Source organism: Camellia sinensis, chromosome 5, assembly GCF_055761805.1.
Source record: "Camellia sinensis isolate YWXY chromosome 5, ASM5576180v1, whole genome shotgun sequence".
Lineage (NCBI taxonomy): Eukaryota > Viridiplantae > Streptophyta > Magnoliopsida > Ericales > Theaceae > Camellia > Camellia sinensis.
In genome coordinates this window covers 123,027,044-123,054,490 of record NC_138965.1, presented here as the reverse complement: position 1 = coordinate 123,054,490, position 27,447 = coordinate 123,027,044, and the positions used below count along the sequence as shown (strand labels likewise).

The window sequence follows — 27,447 nt, the reverse complement described above, 5'->3', positions numbered from 1 at the left end:
ACCAATAGGGTTTTTTCTCAATTATTGTACATCTAACAACAATGATGATGAAGATAGTTCATGCTGCTTTTTTATATTCCAAACAAGGATAAGATTATACTATTTCAAAAAGCAATGTACTCTCAAAAATCTTTATGCACCTCCATAAAAGCATGAGAAAAAGAAAAACAAAAAACAGTAAGGCTATGTTTGAATCATGAATTTGAAGTTGATAATGTTTGTATCTGTATCGAGGATACACATAATATTCGTGCATATGTATAGATTAGTATACACATAATGTTCATTATATTAATCACACTAAATTAAAGAACTGAATTCTAAAGAGATAAAAATGATATTCACCTCATCAAATTCGATGCATTAGCAATAGTATTTATAGGTATAATGATTTTTAATATATTTATTTATGTCTAGAAATATGAACATAGCTACAAATATGCAAGTGCATCTTGATGCTTGCAGCAAATATTTCTTTTACTTTCCATCTTCATTGAAGCTTAAAAGAGATAAGCTGACATTCCCCCCTCCTGGAAAAAAAAGAAGAAAAAAAAGAGCAATCGTCATGTGCAAAAACTCAAACAACCTTAGGCAATCAAACACACCTTTCATTCAACCCAAGCATGGCCAAAAGACATTTTGTACCAAAGCATTCTATCAAACAGTATGTAGGTGATGGAAGAATAAGGGACTATTTAAATATTCAAAATGCAAATTACCCAACAATAAGGTCAACAAAAATGCAAGGATCACAATATTGAATGGGAAAAATGTTATAGTCTCTCTCTAAAATGAGAGCATCTCTCTCAAGAATGAGAGCCTCAGCCTAAATTTCTTCTGGTGTTTCTAGGGTTTGTCCCTCATCTCACCTCCTCCCTTTCTTTCCGTCTCTCTTCTCCATCCCTTGCTTTCCTTCCTTCTCCCCTGTTTTTTTTTCTATTCCTCCTTGGCAATGGACTATATGCCAGATCGCTCCCACCCATCCCCGTCGTCACTTCTCTTACCTATTGCCGATGGTTTATTCTTGGTCGAAGGTAGCGGGGAGAGTGAAAACACTTCCAGCCACTGTCTAATCGGAAAAATCTTAGCTCCCAAGCCCCTGAACAAAACGGCTGTGTCTAACATCATTCGAACCGCTTGGAGGACCCATGGTGAACTCACAATCTCTCTCCATGGAATGACAATGTGTATCTATTTCATTTCAGCGAGGATGATGACCGCCATTGCATCCTACGTGACAGTCCATGGTCGGTTATGGGGTGGCTTTTGATTGTGCAACCCCTTTCTCCAAGTCAGACGGCAGAGGAATTAGACTTCACTTGATGCCCTTTTCGGGTTCAAGTCCATGGACTCCCCATTCAAAAACTCACCAAACAGAATGGCAATATTTTAGGGGGTAGGATTGGCTGTTTGATTCGTGTTGAAGCGCATACTAAGGGCCTTCTATTCTACAGAAGCTTTGTACGGATCAGAGTGGCCATTGACACCCAACAACCGTTACCCCGGGGTTTGTGGCTCCAATGGGGTCAGGGGAATGATGATATTTGGCTCACTTTCAAATATGAGAAACTCTCTAATTTTTGCTATGATTGTGGAAGGTTGGGACATGAGCATAATTCTTGCAAGTTTGTCTCTACAGAGGAACGTGCATCATCCCACTATGGTCCAGAGCTCCGAACTACTACTGCTGGAAATACTGGCCTTCCTAATGCATATTATCGCCGGGCAGTGGATGAATTAGAAGATAGTTTGGCACCTATCTTAACTGGCCGGAACAAACCACCAGAGTGTGCTTCAACAGTACGGCCAAAACCAGGGCTGTCGCCACATACAGATACGTGCAGCACTCCTTCGCAGCCTCTAAATCCCACTTCTTTGGCAGAGCCATGCGGAGGACAGAGCTCCAACCTCCCAACACCGCCACGTGGGGGACTTTGACAAGCTCCTTCTAATGCTGCCGTTGGCATTACGATAACTCCCATACAACTGTTGAGCCAGGTAAGCCCATTACCCTCTTCAAAACATAAGGCGGATAGTGGGCCTCCACCCAGACTAAGGCCCAGCTTTAGACTTGATCCACCTCATGAGCCGTCATCTGGGGCCCCCACTAGGCCCATCTATTTTGTGACAGAACCTCCGGATAGCCCAAACCACATTGGGACCATAGGCAATATTGACTCAGCCCAAATTTGGGGGCCTCCACAGCACGGTTTAAACGAGGCTTTTCCAGACAAATCTCCCTTTACCTCAGGCCTTGCACTTGAAGGCTGCTTTTCTCAAGCCCTCCAACACTTGACTCTTAAGAGGAAAGACTTTGCTTCTGAAGACCTAGACTCTAATTAGAAAAAACGTTAGAGGGTAAGAGGGGCTCTACCTCCACTACCACTGGAAGCCTCGAACTAGCAGGTTTTCATACCAATGATCAACTCAGTTGGCCATAGTTCCACTCCAGCAGATAAGAAGAAAGGCAAACATGGAAGACCTTGAGGCAAATGCCTTACTCCTTTAAGGGATTTATCTTTGGTGGATGTGGTAATTCAGACTGCTGAGCCAGATCTTGAGACACCGATACCGAGCCAGGTAACTTTCACTCCTTCTGTTATTGAGATTGAGGATTGTATCTCCCAAGTCCCCAATTTGTACCCCGAAACCGAAAATGATTCTGTTGTCAACCCATGAGCTTTGGTGGCTGCCCCTAAAAAGCCACAAGACATATGCTGATTATCAGCTGGAACTGTTAGGGGCTTGGGTGACCCCTAACAGTCCAGATCCTCCGAGGGTTGTGCCAGACACATCGCCCTGCAATAATGTTTCTCATGGAAACCAAGAATAAACAATCTTATTTGGAAAGGATTAGGAGAAGACTCCATTTTACCAACCATTGCTATGTAGATCCGATGGGTATTGCTAGAGGACTCGCTTTGTGGTAGAAAGATGAGTGGATCTCCAAATGTGAATGAAATCTCAGAATGTTTTTAGGTGTATCATTGCCTCCAATGATGTTAGCACAGCTTGGTTAACTACCTTTGTGTATGCTCCTCCTCGTTGGGCTGGAAGGAAACGATTTTGAAATGCCCTTCACGAGATGGCAGTCTCGAATGGCTATCCTTGGCTTTGTTTAGGTGATTTCAACGAGATTGGCTGGTCTTGGGAAAAGCAAGGGGTCAGAGAGGGCAACAGAGCCAGGATGCATTTTTTCCAAGAGTTTATGATGGATTGTGAATTAATGGATCTAGAGTTTAAAAGGGCTCCCTACACATGGACAAACAATCAGGGAGGAGAGGCGAATGTTTGTGAATGGCTGGATAAAGCTTTGGCCACCGTGGACTGGCGACACTTGTTTCCTTATGCTCAAGTCCATCACGAAGCTCTCATCGGGTCCAACCACTGTCCCTTGCTATTACATTGCTCGCTCCCTCCGAAGAGAATTCCTTGACTTTTCAAGTTTGAGTCTATGTTGACCTCTCATTTTGAATGTGCTAAGGTTATTAGCTTTTGCTGGGCCAAAAACAATCATGGGTCACCGATATTCTGTCTCTACGAAACTCACGTCTTACAGCCATAGATTAGTCACTTGGGGAAGGGCCAAATTTGGGGATAACCGGATCAGAATAAACTCTCTCAAATCCGAAATTCAACAGCTTCAAGCTTGCCCTTACTCTAATGCAAGAATGGCTACAATTCGCGAATTACAGAGGGATTTGGAAACTGTGTTGAACCAAGAGGAAATGTACCAACACCAGAGATCTAGGGTTAATTGGCTTAACTACGGGGACAAAAACTCCTTATTTTTCCATGCAACAGTGGTTTAGAGGAGGCAGAGAAATCAATTGGTGAAATTGCTATCTGAGGAAGGGGAGTGGTTAGAGTCGGATGGAGCAATCAATTAGCACCTACTCTCTTATTTTCAAAATCTTTTTCAAGTAGCGGATGACAGGGACTTTACAGAGGCCCTTTTGATGGTTACAAGCGAAGTTTCCGTGGAGGTAAATGCTGAGCTTATTAAACCTATTACCGATGAGGAGATCAAGTCGGCAGCCTTTCAACTTGGCTCTCTTAAAGCTCTAGGGCCAGATGGGTATTCAGGCATCTTCTATCACAATCAGTAGGAAATTGTGGGTCCTGCAGTGTGCTTGGCAATTCGGGATTTCTTTAATCTGGGGTCTGTTTTTCCTAAATGGAACAACACTAATTCGGTCTTAATTCCCAAGGAAGCGACTTAGGAGAAACTTTCACAATATAGACCGATCAGCCTGTGTAATTTCAAAATGAAGATTATCACTAAGCTTATGGCCAACCGACTCAAACGCTTTCTCCACCCTCTTATCTCCCCAAATCAGGCGGCCTTTATTTCGGGCAGACTAATTCAAGATAGTATTCTGGTGGCACATGAAGGGTTTCACTATTTGAAGCAGAAAAAAAGGGGGAGACAAGTGGATTTAGCTTTAAAACTAGACTTCTCCAAGGCATATGATCGTATTCAATGGGACTTCCTCAAAGCTGTGCTTCAGAAAATGGGTTTTCATGACCTTTGGATCTGTTGGGTAATGACGTGTGTTACTACAGTCCAGTTTTCCATCTTTGCGAATGGGGAAAAGAGGGCATCCTTTACACCCTCCTGTGGCCTTAGACAAGGCGACCCGCTGTCTCCATATCTGTTTGTCTTGGTGGCTGAGACTTTGTCCAAGTTGATCGATGGGAAAGTTTGGGACAACCAAATTACAGGTATCAAGATGAGGACTTGCCCAGTGTTGTCCCACCTTTTCTTCGCCGATGATGTTCTTCTATTTTTCAAGGCTACTCTTGTGGAGAGTATGGCAATGGCTCAGACTCTCCAGGTATATAGCTCGGCTTCGGGTCAACACCTCAATTTCGGTAAATCGGAAGTTTTCTTCTCAGCTAACGCTCCTTCGAAGTTGAAAGGGCAGATCTGTGAGTTGCTAAGCACTCCACTTGCCAGGCCAAATGCCAAATATTTAGGACTCCCATCATGGTGGGGCCGATCCAAATCTGCTGCTTATGGTGTTTTGGTGGACAGGATGGTTTCCAAAATGCAAGGTTGGAAGAATAAACTGCTTTCCCATGCTGGAAGAGAAGTCTTGTTAAAGGCGGTAGTCCAAGCAATTCCTTCATACGCTATGGCGTGTTCTGCCTTTCCTAAATCTTTTGGTGCTAAGGTTAATAGAGTCATTCAGAACTTTTGGTGGAAGGGAGATCCAATGAATAGAGGAATTCCCTGGGCCAATTGGGAGAAAATGAGTTTTTCAAAATTCCATGGGGGTATGGGTTTTCATGACTTCTCAGCCTTTAATCAGGCCATGTTAGCTAAATAGGGTTGGAGACTTATCACCAATCCACATTCCTACTGGGCACAACTCTTCAAAGGACTGTATCCAATTTCCTCTGTGCTACAACTGGAGCGAGATCTTCGTGGGCCTAGACTAGTTTGCTTCAGGGGAGGGATCTCTTGAACAAAGGGATGCGATGGCAGGTCCAAAATGGTGAGTCTATTTAGTTCTGGGATGATAAATGGATACCAACAGTGCCTTCTTTTCAGATTTCTTCCTCAAAACCTCCACATTGTGACAGTTTTAGATGCAATTGATCCCATAAGGAAACAGTGGAAAATTGAGGACATTCAACACTTTCTGTCTAGTGGTGATTCCCAAGCAATTCAGCTCATTCCCATTTCGCTGGTGGACAGAGAAGACCGGCTGCTTTGGCATCTTAACAAGTCTGGGCTGTATTCGGTAAAATTTGATTATTGGGTGGCAAAGATGTCCAAGCAAGAGAGTTCTCAGTCACAACCGTCCAGCTCTTTTCAACTTCCCGAAGGGTTCTGGAAGAATCTGAGGAACATTAAGGCCCCTCCCAAACTCAAGCACTTTTGGTGGCGCTTTGTAAGAATCTTTTGGTTTCTAAGGTTAATCTCCATCGACGGCGATGCTCAACCTCTCAGGTTTGTCCTATTTGCTTGAAGGATGACGAATTGGTAGAACATTTGTTATTTGATTGTCCGTGGACTCAAGCTGTGTGGTTCGACAGCCTGTTGAATATTAGAATTGAGAAAGGGTCTGTGGTGAATGTGGCAGAATGAACGAATAGTTGGATGCAATTACAGCGGCAGGTTGATGGCATGGATTTGGTCCTCAACAAAATTGTATTCATTGGGTGGCATATTTGGAAAGCGAGAAATGCCTTCTTATTCAATCAGGTCCCTATTGACCCCATGGCTACAATTGAGAAAATCGCTCAGGTGTGGTATGAATACCATGCACATTGCCAAATAGGCCACACTGCTCACATTGCTACACTAGTTCCAGCACTGGTGGAGGCTGCGGGATGGCAACCTGCACCTCTTGGGGAGTGTAAAATCAATTATGATGCAAGCTTTAACAAATACAAAGCCATAGCAACTGCTGCTGCTATTATGAGAGACTCTGCGGGCCATGTTATTGATGGCTTTGTCTCCTCCTTTCCAGCTTCCTCTGCCTTTGTGGCTGAAGCCCATGCTGTGAGAATGGCGGCTATGAGGACCCAAGCCCATGCTGTGACTGTTTTGAAGTTATAAAACTGGGAGTGGGTGAAACCGTGCCCCCGTGGGAAGGATTGGCAATATTACTTGTCATCCGCCATCTGGTCAGAGTGGGGAATGTGCAGTTGAAGTGGACTAACAGAAACAACAACTAGGTTGCTCATTGGGTAGCAAAGAATCATGCTTGCAATCTCTTGCCTTTGAATTGGGTGGCTAACCCACCTGCAGCTCTTGCTGCTCTCCTTAATGGTGATGTAACTTTTTCTGTAAGTTGATTTTATATATATTCCCACCGTTCAAAAAAAAAAAAAAAAAAAAAAAAAATATGCAAGGATCACAAATGAGTATACTAGCAAATTGCCCAACAATAAACCCACATGCTTATGTCAATTCCTCAAGAATCAAACCAAGATGCCACAACATATGAAATTTCCTAGGAAAATAGTAGAATTAAAAAATTACTTGCAGTTGTAAGGAGTAGCAAATTCACTAGATTTCAAGCCCCAACCTTGCTTCCATTTGAGCATCGTTGTCACCTGACATCCTTTCAAGTACTATGCAAGAAAAAGGATAAATTACACTTTGCACCCTTACATTTTGCACAAAATCTCACTTTAGTCCCTACACATGAAATCGTGATAGTCAACTCCCTGCACTTTTGGTCAAATCCCACTTTGGTCCCTACATATAAAATCGTGGCATTTAACCCTTGCATTTCTGGTCAAGTGTCAATTTGCCCCTTATGTTACTCAATTATTTAAGTTTTTAACAAAATCCAGTCATGTAACAAACATGTGACTATGAAATGAGGGCAAGAAAGGAAAATCATTATCATTTCCCACCAGTATACTGTCCCACGTGATAAGCATGTGAGAGTTATATATATACATACATATATGTGTGTGTGTGTGTGTTCATATGCTGAAAATTAGGACGAAAAGGTAAGACAGTAGAGCTTTTGAATTAAAAAAAAAAAATGCAGCAGAGAAATCAAAGACTATTATTGTGGACAACAAAGTTTCATTATTCCAATTTTTGCAAAACCCTAGTTTATCTCCTTAATCGTTCACAATTTACGTTTTGTTTTAGCTGAATACAATCAAAATTTAATATAAATTTTAGGACAAAATGTGTATAGACAGGAAATTTGGGTGATTTTTCTCTTTTGCTATCATCTTATAGTCATATGCTTGTCACATTATTGACTGTCACGATTTGACCAGAAGTGTAGAGGGTTGACTGTCACGATTTCATGTGTAGGGACCAAAGTGAAATTTGGTGCAAAATTCAAGGGTGCAAAGTGTAATTTACCCCAAGAAAAAAGTAATACCAAATTGTATATGGAAGCAACCGGAACTCATTCATGAAATAGAGAATATTTTGCTTCAAACACCACATCTAATCTGTCTGAAAAAAATCATATTGGAAACATAAATTTGCTGCTATGCTTATGGTAGCATTTCATTACAATTACGACATCAATTGGCAAATCTTGATTCACAACTACAACATTTTAAAATATAAATTAACCACAATATATAAATTCAATGTAGAAGGCCCTACTACACACACACACACACACACACACACACACACACATGTATATATAATTAAAAAAAAAGCACTGAACAGTTGAAGCTTGCATGAGGAAATTCAAGGTAATATGAACCGTGATCATAGATTGAAATAGCAGTAAGTTGATGGAAAAATAATTAATTACAGAGGCACATAATGTTTTATTCTTTCAGAAACATAAATTACATCAGCAGGAAACAAAATTGAATAATATTATGATTTCATTGTAGAAATTCAACAATCAAATTTTCAACGACAATGCAAATCACCAAAATTACATGATACATTGAGGGAATTTGTCAAAAATGAAATTGAATTTTAACATATCTACAAGCTCATTCAACAAACAACCACAAAAAACTAAAATTTATCAAACGCAACAAGAAATGCAAGCAAATATTTGAACTCTACAACTAAACCAACAACAACACAAGTTTTGAAAGCCACCTAAAATCAATAGAAAATGGCATCGACAACACTGAAATCAAAATCTAAAATTGAAAATAATGAACATACTAATATTAGAGCTGAATCAAAAAATGTAATGGAAAGAGAAATTGAGAGGGAAGAGAGAGTAACTCACCGATTTGAAAGAAGAACAATAAGCTGGTGAGAATATGCAACTGCAGAAAACATATATATAGTTAGGGTTTAGAAATTGAGAGAGAGAGAGAGAGAGAGAGAGAGAGAGAGAGAGTTGCCTGGTGAGGACACAACTGCAAAATCGTAATGGTCGAAGTTGTTCAATTGACAGTGGCTTGGATTTCGGCGTTACAGCAGTGGCATGAGATAAATGACGAAGAAAATATCCCAAAAGAAAATGTCGTGGGACCGTGAGAGAGGGATGAGAGGAAGGAGTTACTAAGTGATTGTGTGAGAAAGACAGGAATTAGAGAGAGAAGGAAAAGAGAGAGGTAATCCAGGAGAGGGTCCTTCAGGGTTCAAGAATTTAGGAGGGATTTGGCCAAAATTTTGGAGGAAATTTTAATTTGGGGTAAAATTGGTCCTAATTCTTTATAGATGTAAAAAAGATGTTATGCTTGTTAAATTAACATTTTTATTTTATGTCATATTATTTATTTTTTTTATAAATTTTACTTTATTAAAGTTTTATTAGTTTTTCAAATAAAAATAATAATTTTTATGGTAACTCATATGGTAACTAGAGGCACTTTGTTTCTCAAAAAAAAAAAAAAACTGGAGGCACTTTAAATTGAAGAATATGTCAAATCAATAAAAATTAATCATATTTTGATAAAATTAATTAATTATATAGTTAACTTATTTTATAATAATTATACAATAACATATTTACATATAGTGATAGCATTCAATATATAAAAAGTGTCTAATGGAAAGTATTTGATATATATGTCACACCCTCGTTCTAGTATCAAGTATTCAACATGGATATTTGATTGATTTTCAAGAGTCTATATAACATGAGAGAGAGTAAGTTAAAACCAAAATTTGTACTAAAACATTGAGCATTTGACTCCATAGCAATGAAGAATTTAGTTGCACATTTGAAAGATATCACATGATTCAAACAAACAAGCTATTGTATACCAAATCAAGTATAAACATGAACACAACTAAATATCACTTAACAAGTGACAAATGCAAAGAGTAAAATATAGTATAATGAAAAAAATGTAAAGATAGATGCTTCTAATATCATCCCCAATGTATATGTAGCTACTAACAACACTAACCAATCTAGGTATCCCTCAAAAAAGAATTTAAATGAACAAAAGCAATAAGCTTTAGCTAAAATTAGTTGACCTACCAATTGAAGAGTCCAGCAAGTTAAACCTAAATATGTAAACATTGAGCATTTGACTCCATAGCACTGAAGAATTTAGTTGCACATTTGAAAGATATCACTTGATTCAAACAAACAAGCAATTGTATACCAAATCAAGTATAAGCATGAACACAACTCACTATCACTTACCAAGTGACAAATGCAAAGAGTAAAATTTAGTATAATGAGAAAAATCTAAGGATAGATGCTTCTAACATCACCCCTAATGTATATGTAGCTACTAACAACACTAATCAATCTAGGTATCCCTCGAAAAAGAATTTAAATGAACACAAGCAATAAGCTTTAGCTGAAATTAGTTGACCTTGAAGAGGCCAGTTGTGAAAATATATTGTGTATATTCTCAATTTGGCATGATTATGTATATTAGGAATTAGGAACGATTGTGGTGTAAATATTTAAATTAGCTGTATTTCTTTTTTAGTCATAGGTTTAGGGTTATATAAACTGACGAACTCTTTGTAAATAAGATACAATTGAATATACAGTTTCATTCAGAAAACTTACATGGTATCAGAGCTTGGTTGGGCTTGTGATTGGTGTACCATTTGTCTGGCTAGTATATGTTGTCCTCCAGGTGGGTGTGTTAGAATATGTCCCACATTGTTTGGAGTTGCCCAATCTGTGCCAGTTATAAGCCTCTAGATTCCCTCTCCTTAATACCTGGGTTTTAAGGTGAAGTGTGGGTTGGGCTTTTCAATTTGGTATCAAAGCTTTTCCTTTTGAAGTCCCTCTTGATGAGTACATCTCTACTGTTCCCCCTGAATTTGTTCCCTCTTTTTCCACTGAACCCCATGAATCTGCTCTGTTTCTCCTCCTTCTCCCCAGCCTACTCCTCCTCCTCCTCCATGGCTAGTTTATTCTCGTCGCCAAACTCTCCCTCCACCAGTTGTCTTTGCCCCTACTGTTGACCCTTTTGCTTTTGACAACTCTGATCCTACTGCACACAGATATCTTACTAGAGAGCGTCATCCTCCAAACAGGTTCGGTTGGTCTCATATAAGTTTTTCTGCTTCCTATCGTACTTTTTTGTCTACTATTCATTTTTTTTTTTTAGAACCTCAGTCTTAAAAGGAGGCCTGTCAGGATCCCAATTAGGTTCGAGCTATGAAGGATGAGTTGTTTGCCTTACAGAAGACTAATAGTTGGGCGTTTGTCCCGTTGCCTGCTGGCAAGAATCTAGTTGGTTGTAAATGGGTCTATAAAGTTGAGACTCATTTTGATGGTTCTCTCGAGCGAAACAAAGCTCGCCCAATTGCCAAGGGTTTCTTGTAGGAGTACGATATTGATTATGATGAGACGTTTACCTCTATTGCCAAGATGACTACTGTCCGTACCTTGATTTTTGTTGCCGTTATTCGACATTGCTCCCTCTATCAAATGGACGTTAAGAATGCTTTTCTTAATGGTCATCTCACTGAGGTCTACATACGTCCACCCCCTAGCCTTTCCCAATCCTCAGGACAGATTTGTTGTCTTCGGCGCGCTCTATATGGTTTGAAGTAATCTCCTCGTACTTGGTATGGTCATTTTCAGACTGCTATTACTAAGCTTGGATTTCATCCTTCTGCATCTGACTCTGCTTTGTTTCTGTGACATACGTCGGCTGGTTTTGTTGCTCTCTTACTATATGTGGATGATATGATCATCACTAACTCTTCTGCTATCTCTGAGGTCAAGCAGCATCTCTTCCGCACCTTCGAGATGAAAGATCTGGGTCCATTGCAGTATTTTCTTGGTATTGAGATTACTTTTTCTCCAAAGGGCTATTTTCTATCTTAGGCTAAGTATGCTAATTAGGTCATTCACTGTGCTGGTCTCACTGATACTAAGGTTTCTGATACACCTACTAAGCTAAATGTGAAGCTCAACTCTACTGATGGTGTCTCTCTAGATGATCCCACTTCATATCACAAGCTTGTGGATTGCTTAGCCTATCTGGCGGTTACTCATCCTGATCTTGCCTATGTTGTTCATGTGGTTAGCCAGTTTGTTTCTGCTCCTCGCTCCACACATTGGGCTGCATTGGTTCGGATTCTTCACTATCTTCGAGGTTCTATGTTTCAGGATTTACTATTATCCTCTACTTCTTCTCTAGATTTGGTGGCTTATGCTAATTCTGATTGCGCTAGTAATGTTACTGATTACAAGTCTACGTCTAGTTTCTGCATGTTTCTTAGCAATTCCTTGATCTCTAGGAAAAACAAGAAACAAATTGTTGTTGCTCGCTTTGCTGCCGAAGCTGAGTACTGTGCTATGGCTCATGCTACTGCTGAGATTGTTTGGCTTCGTTGTCTCTTATCTGATTTGGGTGTCCCTCAGTCTTCTCCGACCTCCCTCTATTGTGATAACTGCAGTGCTATTTGGATTGCCCACAATATTGTCTTCCATGAATGGACGAAACACATTGAGATTGATTGTCATTTTGTCCGACAACATCTGTAGTCTGGCTCTATCTCGCTTCCTTGTCTCTTTGGCTTTGCAACTTACGAACTTCTTCACCAAGACTCACACTACCGCTCGGTTTCAATTTCTTCTTGACAAACTTTCAATATTTTCTACTACAACACCTTGAGTTTGAGCGGGGAAGTGAGAATATGTTGTGTATATTCTCAATTTGGCATGATTGGGTATATTAGGAATTAGGAACTAGGAACAATTGTGGTGTAAATATTTGAATTAGTTGTATTTCCGTTTTCAGTCATAGGTTTATATAAATTGATGACTCTTTGTAAATAAGATACAATTGAATAAATAGTTTCATTCAGAAAACTTACACCAACAACATTTCAGGCCCTTATAAATTATCAATAAAGACACCAAAATAAAATTTTCATACCTATCAATTTTCATGACATATTACTATTTTTTATAAGCAACAAAAACAAAAACTAATATTAGCACTTGTCCATACAAGAAACATCCAACAAAGAAAGAGATATAAATGCAAAGTACATGTACCCATAACAATAGCAAAATACAACCACCCCATAATAATAGCAAAATATCAACAAAAATAGAATAACAATGACCAAAATCAGCAACATTCATAGAAGTAGATCATTTCCAACAGCTTCTTGAATTCCGTGTTCACAATATCCTTTGAAACCACCTTGAATGATTCCAACAAAACAAGTACTTACACCCCTTTCTCCCCCCGCTGCTAATCCATAGAGAATGCATTTTCCTTTTACCTTTGACCTTGCATTTTGTCAAAGGCTGAGGCAAGCAATATTGACACAACTTTCTTAAACTACTTAAGTGAACACCTAAGTCAAAATTATTCAAGATAAAGCTATATACGCTTACCACCCTTATGCGAATCAAAGATAGGTGCCCCAAATGACCCAATCATGCTGTGAAAATTATTGATTTGAATCACGTTTAACTTAAGGTCAACATTTTTTCTTGGTTAATTACATCTCCAACCATCCTCTAGTTTGGAGTTGTAGACCTAGGAGAAAAACACTAAGACTCCGAGTATCTCTTGCCGCTTGATCTGGACTTGAAGGAGGAGAAGCATTTTTACACGGAAAAGCAACTTATCCTACGACCAAGCTATAATATAGGTCAAGAGGGTGATATAGCATAAACTTCCATTTTTAAGTCAATAAAATCGTCATTGCCAAACTTGGCAAAGTTAAATTCAACCCCTTCTCCTAGACTATCTATCACTTTCACCAATGCTAAATCTCATTCTCTATTTACTGAAACCAATCTGGCTAGCCAAAATTCTTCTTCATCTACACGACGAACAGTTATCGTTTCAAGATTATCGGGTTGGATGTGTGCACATGTCAAAACAAACCCACTTTATTTAAAATGACCCCACCACCATGTACCACATTCATTATGCTTGATGGCTCTCCAACTAATGAATACTTACATTTGCCACTCTCATTTCCAGCCAAAGAAGGATTTTTCAAGTAAAGTATTAGTCTAGTCTCTATAAGTACCACAACCTGTTTCATTCTATCATAACAATGTGGCCTTTGTTGTAGTAAAAGGCAATCATCATCGTTTGAAAATTCTTGTTCAAAACTGATTTCCATGGCCTATAAGAACAATGATTATTGGATTACAAACTGAAACACTTCCTATTTCCATGATGAAAAAAACAACAGAGACGGAAAAAAAATGGATGAAAGGGGAAAACAGAAATGAACACAAACGAAATAGATAATAAAAAAATAAAGACACGCAAACATAGATATGAAGATTAAAGATTATGCAACAGTAAATTCAAGCATTGCCCGTAAAGATTATTAAAATATAAAAACTTTATGCAACATTCCAATTATTACCTATAAACTACATAAAGTTCTTATATTTTAGTAACATTTACAGGGCAATGCGTGAATTTATTGCTGCATATCGTTTTTCATGTCTGTTTTTATGTCTTTGTTTTTTAATTTTTTATTATCTATTTCTTTTTTCTTCATGTTTGTTTTTCCCCTTTCTCCATCAATATTTTGTCCTATCTATATTTTTTTTCCATCAGGGATATAAGAATTGTTTCAATTTGTAATCCAGTACTCATTGTTCTTATAGGTCATGGAAATCAGCTTTGAACACTGTCTTTTACTACAACAAAGGCCCCAGTTTTATGATAAAATAAAACAAGTTGTGGTGCTTATAGAGATTAGATTAAATACCCTCCTTGAAAAATCTATCTTTGGCTGGAAATGAGAGTGGCAAATGCAAGTATTCCTTAGTTGGAGAGCCATCAAACATAATGAATGTGGTACATGGTGATGGGGTCATTTTAAACAAGGTGGGTTTGTTTTGACATGTGCACACATCCAACCCGATAATCTTGAAACGATAACTCTTCGCCATGCAGATGAATAAGAATTTTGGCTAGCCAAATTGGTTTCAGTAAATAGAGAGTGAGATTTAGCATTGGTGAAACTGATAGATAGTCTTGGGGAAGGGGTTGAATTTAACTTTGCCAAGTTTGGCAATGAAGATTTTATTGACTTAGAAATGAAAGTTTATGCTGTATCTCACCTAGCTGACCTATATTATAGCTTGGTCATAGGACAAGTTGCCTTTAGATGTAAAAATGCTCCTCCTCCAAGTCCAGATCGAGCTGCAAGATACTCAGAGTCATAGTGTTTCTCCTAGGTCTACAACTCAACTCCAAACTACGGGATGATTGGAGATATAATTAACCAAGAAAGAAGTTGAACGTGATTCAAATCAATAATTTTCATAGTATGATTGGGTCATTTGGGGAGCCTATCTTTGATTCGCATGGAAGGGTGATAGGCGTATTTTACTTCGGTATTCATTTAAGTAGTTTAAGAAAATTCTGACAAGATTGCTGAAGGAAAATGCATTCTCTATGGATTAGCAACAGGGGAAAGGGGCGTAGGCAGTTGTTTTGATTGAATCATACAAGGGGGTGTCAATGGATATTGTGAACATGGAATTTAAGAAGCTATTGGAAATGATCTACTTCCATGAATGTTGCTAATTTTAGTCATTCTTGTTCTATTTTTGCTGATATTTTGCTTTTTTTGTAGGGGTAATGTACTTTGCATTTGTATCTCTTTCTTTGTTGGATATGGACAAGTTCCTACGCCCCTTTCTCCCCTCGCTGCCAATCCATAGAGAATGCATTCTCCTTTTACCTTTGTCTTTGACCTTGCATTTTGTCAAAGGCTGAGGTAAGCAATATTGACACAACTTTCTTAAACTACTTAAGTGAACACCTAAGTCAAAATTATTCAAGATAAAGCTATATACGCTTACCACCCTTCCATGCGAATCAAAGATAGGTGCACCAAATGACCCAATCATGCTGTGAAAATTATTGATTTGAATCACGTTTAACTTCTTGTGTAGGTCAGCAAGGTCAACATCTTCCTTGGTTAATTACATCTCCAACCATCCTCTAGTTTGGAGTTGTAGACCTAGGAGAAAAACACTAAGACTTCGAGTATCTCTTGCCGCTTGATTTGGACTTGAAGGAGGAAGAGCATTTTTACATGGAAAGGCAACTTGTCCTACGACTTAGCTATAACATAGGTCAACCGGGTGACATATAACATAAACTTCCGTTCTTAAGTCAATAAAATCTTCATCGCCAAACTTGGCAAAGTTAAATTCAACCCCTTCTCATAGACTATCTATAACTTTCACCAATGCTAAATCTCATTCTCTACTTACCGAAACCAATTCAGCTAGCCAAAATTCTTCTTCATCTCCACAGCGAAGAGTTATCGTTTCAAGAATATCGGGTTGGATGTGTGCAAATGTCAAAACAAACCGACTTCATTTAAAATGATCACACCACCATGTACCACATTCATTATGTTTGATGGCTCTCCAACTAATGAATAATTCCATTTGCCACTCTCATTTCCAGCCAAAGAGGGATTTTTCAGGGAGGGTATTAATATAGTCTCTATAAGCACCACAACATGTTTCATTCTATCATAAAATTGTGGCATTTGTTGTAGTAAAAGGCAATCATCATTGTTTGAAAATTCTTGTTCAAAACTGATTTCCATGGCCTATAAGAACAATGATTATTGGATTACAAACTGAAACACTTCTTATTTCCATGATGAAAAAAACAACAGAGATGGAAAAAAAAATGGATGAAAGGGGAAAACAGACATGAACAAATACGAAATAGATAATAAAAAAATAAAGACACAAACATAGATATGAAGATTAAACATTATGCAACAGTAAATTCAAGCATTGCCCGTAAAGATTATTAAAATATAAAAACTTTATGCAACATTCCAATTATTACCTATAAACTACGTAAAGTTTTTATATTTTAGTAACATTTACAAGGCAATGCGTGAATTTATTGTTGCATATCGTTTTTCTTCATGTCAGTTTTTATGTCTTTGTTTTTTAATTTTTTATTATCTATTTCTTTTTTCTTCATGTTTGTTTTTCCCCTTTCTCCATCAATATTTTGTCCTATCTATATTTTTTTTTCATCATGGATATAAGAATTGTTTCAATTTGTAATCCAGTACTCATTGTTCTTATAGGTCATGGAAATCAGCTTTGAACACTGTCTTTTACTACAACAAAGGCCCCAGTTTTATGACAAAATAAAACAAGTTGTGGTGCTTATAGAGATTAGATTAAATACCCTCCTTGAAAAATCTCTCTTTGGCTGGAAATGAAAGTGGCAAATGCAAGTATTCCTTAGTTGGAGAGCCATCAAACATAATGAATGTGGTACATGGTGATGGGGTCATTTTAAACAAGGTGGGTTTGTTTTGACACGTGCACACATCCAACCCGATAATCTTGAAACGATAACTCTTTGCCATGCAGATGAATAAGAATTTTGGCCAGCCAAATTGGTTTCAGTAAATAGAGAGTGAGATTTAGCATTGGTGAAACTGATAGATAGTCTAGGGGAAGGGGTTGAATTTAACTTTGCCAAGTTAAGCAATGAAGATTTTATTGACTTAGAAATGAAAGTTTATGCTATATCTCACCTAGCTGACCTATATTATAGCTTGGTCATAGGACAAGTTGCCTTTCCATGTAAAAATGCTCCTCCTCCAAGTCCAGATCGAGCTGCAAGATACTCAGAGTCATAGTGTTTCTCCTAGGTCTACAACTCAACTCCAAACTACGGGATGATTGGAGATATAATTAACCAAGAAAGAAGTTGAACGTGATTCAAATCAATAATTTTCATAGCATGATTGGGTCATTTGGGGAGCCTATCTTTGATTCGCATGGAAGGGTGATAGGCGTATTTTACTTCGGTATTCATTTAAGTAGTTTAAGAAAATTCTGACAAGATTGCTGAAGGAAAATGCATTCTCTATGGATTAGCAACAGGGGAAAGGGGCGTAGGCAGTTGTTTTGATTGAATCATACAAGGGGGTGTCAATGGATATTGTGAACATGGAATTTAAGAAGCTATTGGAAATGATCTACTTCCATGAATGTTGCTAATTTTAGTCATTCTTGTTCTATTTTTGCTGATATTTTGTTTTTGTTGTAGGGGTAATGTACTTTGCATTTGTATCTCTTTCTTTGTTGGATATGGACAAGTTCCTACGCCCCTTTCTCCCCTCGCTGCCAATCCATAGAGAATGCATTCTCCTTTTACCTTTGTCTTTGACCTTGCATTTTGTCAAAGGCTGAGGTAAGCAATATTGACACAACTTTCTTAAACTACTTAAGTGAACACCTAAGTCAAAATTATTCAAGATAAAGCTATATACGCTTACCACCCTTCCATGCGAATCAAAGATAGGTGCACCAAATGACCCAATCATGCTGTGAAAATTACTGATTTGAATCACGTTTAACTTCTTGTGTAGGTCAGCAAGGTCAACATCTTCCTTGGTTAATTACATCTCCAACCATCCTCTAGTTTGGAGTTGTAGACCTAGGAGAAAAACACTAAGACTCCGAGTATCTCTTGCCGCTTGATTTGGACTTGAAGGAGGAAGAGCATTTTTACATGGAAAGGCAACTTGTCCTACGACCTAGCTATAACATAGGTCAACCGGGTGACATATAACATAAACTTCCGTTCTTAAGTCAATAAAATCTTCATCGCCAAACTTGGCAAAGTTAAATTCAACCCCTTCTCATAGACTATCTATCACCTTCACCAATGCTAAATCTCATTCTTTACTTACCAAAACCAATTCAGCTAGCCAAAATTCTTCTTCATCTACACAGCGAAGAGTTATCGTTTCAAGAATATCGGGTTGGATGTGTGCAAATGTCAAAACAAACCGACTTCATTTAAAATGATCACACCACCATGTACCACATTCATTATGTTTGATGGCTCTCCAACTAATAAATAATTCCATTTGCCACTCTCATTTCCAGCCAAAGAGGGATTTTTCAGGGAGGGTATTAATGCAGTCTCTATAAGCACCACAACATGTTTCATTCTATCATAAAATTGTGGCCTTTGTTGTAGTAAAAGGCAATCATCATTGTTTGAAAATTCTTGTTCAAAACTGATTTCCATAGCCTATAAGAACAATGATTATTGGATTACAAACTGAAACACTTCTTATTTCCATGATGAAAAAAACAACAGAGATGGAAAAAAAATGGATGAAAGGGGACAACAGACATGAACAAAAACGAAATAGATAATAAAAAAATAAAGACACAAACATAGATATGAAGATTAAACATTATTCAAGCATTGCCCGTAAAGATTATTAAAATATAAAAACTTTATGCAACATTCCAAGTATTACCTATAAACTACATAAAGTTTTTATATTTTAGTAACATTTACAGGGCAATGCGTGAATTTATTGTTGCATAACGTTTTTCTTCATGTCTGTGTTTGTGTCTTTGTTTTTTAATTTTTTATTATCTATTTCCTTTTTCTTCATGTTTGTTTTTCCCCTTTCTCCATCAATATTTTGTCCTATCTATATTTTTTTTCCATCATGGATATAAGAATTGTTTCAATTTGTAATCCAGTACTCATTGTTCTTATAGGTCATGAAAATCAGCTTTGAACACTGTCTTTTACTACAACAAAGGCCCCAGTTTTATGACAAAATAAAACAAGTTGTGGTGCTTATAGAGACTAGATTAAATATCCTCCTTGAAAAATCTCTCTTTGGCTGGAAATGAGAGTGGCAAATGCAAGTATTCCTTAGTTGGAGAGCCATCAAACATAATGAATGTAGTACATGGTGATGGGGTCATTTTAAACAAGGTGGGTTTGTTTTGACATGTGCACACATCCAACCCGATAATCTTGAAACGATAACTCTTCGCCATGCAGATGAATAAGAATTTTGGCCAGCCAAATTGGTTTCAGTAAATAGAGAGTGAGATTTAGCATTGGTGAAATTGATAGATAGTCTAGGGGAAGGGGTTGAATTTAACTTTGCCAAGTTTGGCAATGAAGATTTTATTGACTTAGAAATGGAAGTTTATGCTATATCTCACCTAGCGGACCTATATTATAGCTTGGTCATAGGACAAGTTGCCTTTCCATGTAAAAATGGTCCTTCTCCAAGTCCAAATTGAGCTGCAAGAGATACTCAGAGTCATAGTGTTTCTCCTAGGTCTACAACTCCAAGCTAGAGCATGGTTGGAGATATAATTAACCAAGAAAGATGTTGACCTTGCTGAACTACACAAGAAGTTAAATGTGATTCAAATCAATAATTTTCATGGCATGATTAGGTCATTTGCGACGCCTATCTTTGGTTCACATGGAAGGGTGATAGGCATATATAGTTTTATCTTGAATATTTTTTCCTTCGGTATTCATTTAAGTAGCTTAATAAAATTCTGTCAAGATTGCTTACCTCAGTCTTGGATAAAACGCAAGGTCAAAGACAAAGGTAAAAGAAAAATGCATTCTCTACGGATTAGCAGCGGGGGAAAGGGGCATAGGTAGTTGTTTTAATTGAATCATACAAGGGGGTGTCAATGGATATTGTGAACATGGAATTTAAGAAGCTATTGGAAATGATATACTTCAATGAATGTTGCTAATTTTAGTCATTCTTGTTCTATTTTTGCTGATATTTTGTTATTGTTGTGGGGTAATGTACTTTGCATTTGTATCTCTTTCTTTGTTGGATATGGACAAGTTTATTTTGTTGATGATAAAAAAATGGTAATTTGTTATGATCATTATTGGTAGATACGATAATCATATTTTGGTGTCTTTGTGAGTCAAGTAGGAAAAATATTTGTTTGTTAGTCATTTGGATGTTTGTGGAAATGATCATTATTTGACAGTTTGGCAGGTGAAACTACAGTTTCTTCTATTGAATTATCATCTTCTTGGGGACTTGCTCTCCTATTTGGATTCCTCTTTTCGATTGGAGAAGTGTGAAGTTAATATGAAACTTTGGTGATTATAGTGGTGCTTGAACATTTGCTCTTACAAAGTTCCAAGTTTTTCTGTTTGATGTATGTTGTGGTAATTGATTTTTCATTAGGTTAATTAATCTTATATGGTTCTTTACACTTCTTTACAATTGATGCACATATCACAGGATCATTCTCATTGCAAATTCCTAATTCAGTTTCCAAGATATTGCCCAAGTATGTTTGTTCTTACTCAAATCCAAATGGGCTGGCCCATCTAACCCTCAGGTCTCTAATGTACTTTTGTGTTTACAGTGCACTGCCCAATTTCTGCAATATTATTGATGCACCTTTGGTTGTGAAGAGGTTTCACAAATTCTAAAAGGAGGTTTAGCACACCACACTCAACTGTTTCCCGCACATTGTATGATTTAAATCTTAATTTTCAATATCTTTCCTCTCATGTGTGGAAGGAACTTGGAATTCAGGAATGATGTTATCTTCGACTTCGGTGGACGTGTGAGTGTTGCTAATAAATCAAAATCGTTATGGTGTGTTACTCTCCCGATGTATTTTCTTTCCTTTCTCTTTTTCTTTTCTTGAGTTTACTGGTGAACTAACTATTTTTTGGACTCTCTCTCTCCCCTCCTCTCCTCTGATCTAGTTATTTGTTTACAAGTGTTTACCATGTGCTACTACATATATTCACTTTCTTTACCATCTTGCTTACTCTTCCACCAAATTTCAGTATGAAAATTTTGTTGGCAAGCTGGACTGTATTAGATTAGTGGAAGTAATATTTAATAGTGTACCATTATTTTAGCACATTGAAAAACATTGAATAGTATTGTATTGCACCCAAAAAAAATACTTTTATTGAAATAATGACCTTGATATCCTCGGGTACCGCAGAAGACCTAAGGAGACTAGCAGATGTTAAAATAGTACTTAAGTATGTACCATTGACATTCTCACAATCTATGATAGTGCTAGACCCCATAAATAATGCCTTCTCACCTAGACAACAATCTCTCTCTCTCTATATATATATATACACACACACAAATGCACATATATGTAAGAATTAAAATTTTATTGTAGAATTAAAATTGTATTGAGCAAAGCAGGACTCATATAATAATGTAGTAATTAAATACCTACCTGTGAGGAGAAGTTTTTAAAGCAGCTCTTTTGATATCAATATCCAAGTACACATTAGCATATGTATCAGTGTGGTAGATCGATCGTCGTTCAGTGCAAGCAAATCGTCGTTCAGAAGTGAAGATCGTCGGTCGTTCAGTGTAGATCGTCGGCCGGAGGTTACCGTCGGACGGTAGGGTAGGGTAGGGTAGGGTAGAGAGAGAGAGAGACAGAGTCTCAGCGTGTTGGGTCTGTGTCGGTGAAGAAATTAGGGCCAATTCTACACAAAAGGGCCTGAGGCGGGTATAAAATTGGGGGGGAAAAGGAATAAAAAAAAAGGCACGGGCGGGTCGGGTTTCCGGGGTAAAATGACAGCTCCCAATCCGAACCCGACAACTTGAAATATTGGGCCCGCGCCCGTCCGCCACACACCACACAACCATTCATTTGGGGTCGGGTCGGGCGGTTCTGACAGGTCGACAGATCCACTGCACAGCTCTTAAATCAACGAATTTTCTCAAAAAAAGTGATGGAAACCCCTCCAATCACCATCTCACCACCCCACACACATGTGACAACCACCCCACACACATGTGACAGGTGGTGATTGGAAGACAAAAAAAAAAAAAAAAAATCCAACCAATGAAAGAGAGAGAGGGTCAAAGGAGGTGAAAAAAAAATGGATCTTAGACATTTTTATTTTCTCAAAAAGAATGCACAATAATTTTGTAGGGACCTGTTGTTTACATCATTATTTAAAAATTATATATATATATATATATAAAAAGATAACAAAATTAAAACCAACAGCTTTGCATAACCAATTTTTTACTACCCGAGTTTCGGGGCGTTTCCGTTTACATGGGCTAATGCTTGCTATTTTTTCTTCCAGGTCGTGATGATCAAACTCCATACATTTGGTCGGAACAACAGACAAGAAGAAGAATGAAAAGAATATTACCACTGATAGAAAGAAAAAGGAAAAAAAAAAAACAACAGAGAAACCCAAAAAATAGCCACCAAGCAGAGAGGGAAAGAGGATTACCCAACTGAGAAAAAGGGGAAAAAAACAGAGGAACCCAAAAAGTACCCACAGAGAAGAGAGAGAAGAAGAAGGAGAAGAGCAGCACTGAAGACTCAACTCTAGGGCGAAAATTGGATTGGGCTGCCGCGGGTTTTGTATTGGGATTTTTTTTTTTTTAAAAAAAATTACAAATTAATTTGAAAAAAATAAATATTAGAATTATGTAGAAGAAATTATTACCACTTATTTGTAAATTTTAAAAAAAATTAAATATTAGAATTATGTAGAAGAAATTATTACCACTTATTTGTAAATTTTAAAAAAATTTAACTTAATTGAAATTTCCCCAAACAATTCTGATTTTGAATTGGTTTTAGATTTTTTAAAAATAATTTTGAGTTTTTAATTTATATTTTGTAAATATTTTTTAATATTTATTTTTTTCACTTTTTAATTTACTTAATTTAGATACACTTAAAAAAAATTGAAAAAATCTTTTAAAATTTTACTAAGGCCTCGTTTAGGAACACGTTAATTTAGTAACTTTTTAACTATTTGACTAAAATATGAGCTAAAAAAACCTAATATGTTTGGGATGACTTTTTAGCTTTTTACGAAAAGATGTGCAAAAAGTAGAGAGAAAAGAGAATCTTTGACTTTTTAGTATAAGTTGTTAGTTTTTTGACTTTTTAACTTTTTTAGTAACTTTTTGACTTTTTAACTAAACCAATCTATTGCCAAACAAGGCCTAAATACAAATTGAAGTTAAAGAGAAATGCCAAATCTCAATCCTTTTTTATAGCAACCAACTCAACTACTCAGAATTTATTAAAGTTATTTTTAGTGTGACAATGTTCTTCCTCCAAATTCAAATCGAACTTCTAAGAGATTGTGTAAATGTTTCTGCTAAGTCTAACACTTCAAATTGCATGATGATTGGAGATATAATTGATGTGAAAATTGATATTTATCTTGCAAACATGTACAAGAATTTACACTTAATCAAATCAATAATTTTCACAATTAAAAGGCATTTGATTCACATAAAAGGGTAATAGGATTATATAGTTTTATCTTGAAAAATTTTAGTTTTACTATTCATTTAAGTAGTTTAAGAAAATTATGTCAACATTAGTTAACTGAGTTTCAACAAAACACATAAAGGACTGTATGAATTGACAATGAAAAAAAAGAGGTGTAATTACTTATTTTGTTGCAATCTTGCCTGTTAATATCAAAAAATGGAATTGTACTTGTGCCAATGAGGAAATTGCCCAACAAGGTTTTAATCTAATCCCTACAAACACGGCCATAAAATTGTTGCCATTGTTGTGGTAAAAAATTATCATCATTCTTTAAAAAAAAAAATTTCAAATCTTATTTTCATGACGTATGAATGAGTATAGTATTACAAATTGAAACACTTCTCATTTCCATTGAAATAAAAAATAAATAAAAAAACCACACTCAAACAAACCTGAAGAAGCATTCCATTCAAACATTACCTATCAAGATTATTAAAATATAAAAATATTATGGAGCATAAACATTACATATAAAAATTATTATTCCATACATTAGTTATACGACACCGTAACAGAGAGACAAAAGAGGGTAAAGGCATAAAACTATAGGAAAAGGGGAAAACACACAAGTAATAGAGATAAAAATAAAATAAAATAAAAAACAATATACCATATGGAAAGCATAGATGAAAAAAATGAAAAAAAAAATAGACTGAGATGAAGAAGGAGAAAGTAACCGGACATGTAGAGTGCAGATCAAAGATGAGAGAGAGAGAGAGAGAGAGAGAGAGAGAGAGAGAGAGAGGTGTAAAGCTATAGGTAAAGGGGACAACAAATAAGTAACGGAGATGAAAATGAAATAAACAAACAAAAACATAGCAAAGAGGTAGCATAGATGAAGAAAAAATAAAAAACAAAAGATAAAAAAAAATAAATAGAGACGGGGAAGGAAAAATAAAAATAAAGATGTGGAGATCAAAGATAAAAAAATAAAATAAGAAAGAGGGGAAAAAAAAGCTAAAAAAAGGCTAGCTACTCCAATGGTTAGCTAAAACAGCTACCATTAGCTTGGGCAGAAAAGGGTTCTCCAGTGGCATGTTATAGGAGTTGCCAAGTAAAATCTGCCATGCAAGAACATGAGAACAACAACAAGAACAGTACCAACAAGAACAACAACAACAACAACAACAACAACAAAAATTATAGATAAAAATCAACAAAAATATTAATATGAACTATTTCAATTCTTTCATCAAATTTTCATTAAAATCTTTTTAAAAAATTACATTCTCATTTCAAATTTCACTTTTCATCAATTTTGGTTTTAAAAAAAAAACCCCACTCCAATCCTTCATGTTTTAACAATTACATCAAATTTAATGAAAAATATGCTTCTCCCTTGATTTGATACAAGTTCGATGAAAGGATTGGACCATATTTTCACCACTATTTTTTATCAAATTTAAATTTGATGAAGGATTTGATGAAAGATTGGAAATGATCTAACACGTCAAATTATAACTTTGGGTTGCAATGATCATATGGGTGTTTGGGAAGAAACTTTTTTAGTCTTTTTGGTTAAAATAGCACTAAAAGACAAAATAGGTTAAAATAGTCAATAAGACAAAATATCACATTAAATCCATAATTATTTCACTTTTTTCTCTCACAAACATCACATCCAATTACTATCTTTCTAAATACAAAAATTTTAGTCTCCTAAAATAGTCAAAAATTAAAATAACCTACTAAAATAGTAACTTCCCAAACACCTGCATACAAAGAAAAATGAAGAGATGAAGAAAAAGGAGAACATGGACGAGAAATGTAAATCATCTATAGTTTTGGCTTGCCAAAATGATAGGCATTGATCATAGATGAAGAAAAATGAATAGATGAAAAAGAAGTAGAAAACATAACAGAGATGAGAAATGCAAAAATAGAAGTAAGAGATACACACACATATAATCAAGAGAGTGACTTACCCTCTGAGATGTTGAGGAAGAAATCGATTGAAGAAGATATTTTGAAATGCAAAAGCCTAGAAGATTGAAGAATGGTGTGAGAATGGCGAAATTATAATTTGTTTCTAGGGCAAATTTAGGTAATGTCCCAACTTGAATATTATTGGTTAAAATAATGGGTCTCATTATTTGTTTGTCTTGGAAAGACAATTAGACACTTGTCTAAACATGAATGATGTAGAACAATACTTTTAGACCACCAAATAACTTCTCATTAGGAGTAATGCTCAAGATTTTGCAGGGGGCTCTATTCTCAAATCTCAAATGCCAAAGCCTAGAAGATTTTTTTTTAATTCATTATCTAAATAAATAAAAGGTTTAAATATTTTTTTTGGCCCAAAGTGAAATTAATTTTGATTTCTAATATTTAAAGTGTATTAATTTGATCTTCAACATATAAAAAAGCAAGCCACACTATTATTTATTTATTTATTTATTTATTTATTTTGAACATGTAGATGCCATCAGGCTACAGAGAAACATCAACAATTAAAATAGCGGGGTGCTATTAACACCCCATAAATTACCAATTTTTAGTTTTTTTTATTACAATAATAACTTTAAATGAAATTACTAAAAAAGGCATCATTAATTTTGGGACACCCCATCCTACAATTAAATCTACATACCTATTATATCATGAATTAGGGTTTATGTGAGCACCCACCTCCATCACTGCTCATTCATCTTCTCCAAATCTCAACTTTAAAACTTATCCACTCTCAAAATCTTGAAAACCCTTTGGCAACAATATTCTAGCGTTAACGGTGGCAACCATTTGATTACTTACACTTCTCCGGCAATAACAACGAGTGGAAGTTTTTTGGACAACTACAACTCCATAAAACGAAAGGAGTACTACAATAAAAGCTCAGAGGAGATTCATAACTTTGATGTTGTTCTTAGCTCAGAGGAGATTGGGTTTGTAAGGGTAAGTTTCTTGAAAAAAATGACAAAAATAATAAAATCTGTTTGTCATTTTTTCGAGACTGAACTCCTGAACATTTGACCGAAATTTGGGAACACAGGCTCGAATATTGTTTATTTGTTCGGGAACCGGTAACCGAACATTTATTATTTGTTCAGAAGTAGGTAATCGAACATTATTCATAGGTTCGGACCTGTTTTATTGATCATATTTTGAAATTTAATTTGTATTGTTATTTATTTTAGGATGATGGCGAGTCAAATAGAAGTAGCAAAGTTGGCTCAGAATTCATAATAGATTATAGTAATGAATTTGTGACTCACGAAGTAATATATGAACGTATTGAAAATTATATATGAATCGTTTTCACATATATATTGTTAATGTGCATTAATTTATTTCTTTATGTGTATATTGGTAACAAAATCATTACCTTCTTTTTGCAATTTTAGATATTCAAGTCTTGAGATGAATTAATTCGGTGGGCACGTGATGTTGGGAGGAGAAATGGTTTGGTTATTGTTGTGAAGAAATCAGGTGCGGGTGGTACTTATCGTAA

The 27,447-nt window shown here is 36.3% G+C and overlaps 1 protein-coding gene and 1 long non-coding RNA gene across 2 annotated transcripts in view; both read right to left on the bottom strand.

Moving 5' to 3' along the window:
* LOC114268854 (uncharacterized) overlaps window positions 1-27,447 on the bottom strand; it is a 224,054-nt gene that overhangs the window by 2,156 nt on the left and 194,451 nt on the right. Inside the window, exon 3 of the mRNA XM_082869715.1 lies at window positions 6,998-7,089. Coding sequence (XP_082725841.1) covers window positions 6,998-7,062 — 65 coding nt within the window. The 5' untranslated portion in view covers window positions 7,063-7,089. The remainder of the gene's footprint in view (window positions 1-6,997; window positions 7,090-27,447) is intronic.
* On the bottom strand, window positions 7,100-22,047 carry LOC145790841 (uncharacterized). Its single transcript, XR_014330100.1, has 3 exons — window positions 21,909-22,047; window positions 8,694-8,733; window positions 7,100-7,216 (listed from the first exon to the last, which is right to left on the bottom strand). It is a non-coding gene; the product is annotated as an uncharacterized LOC145790841 (long non-coding RNA).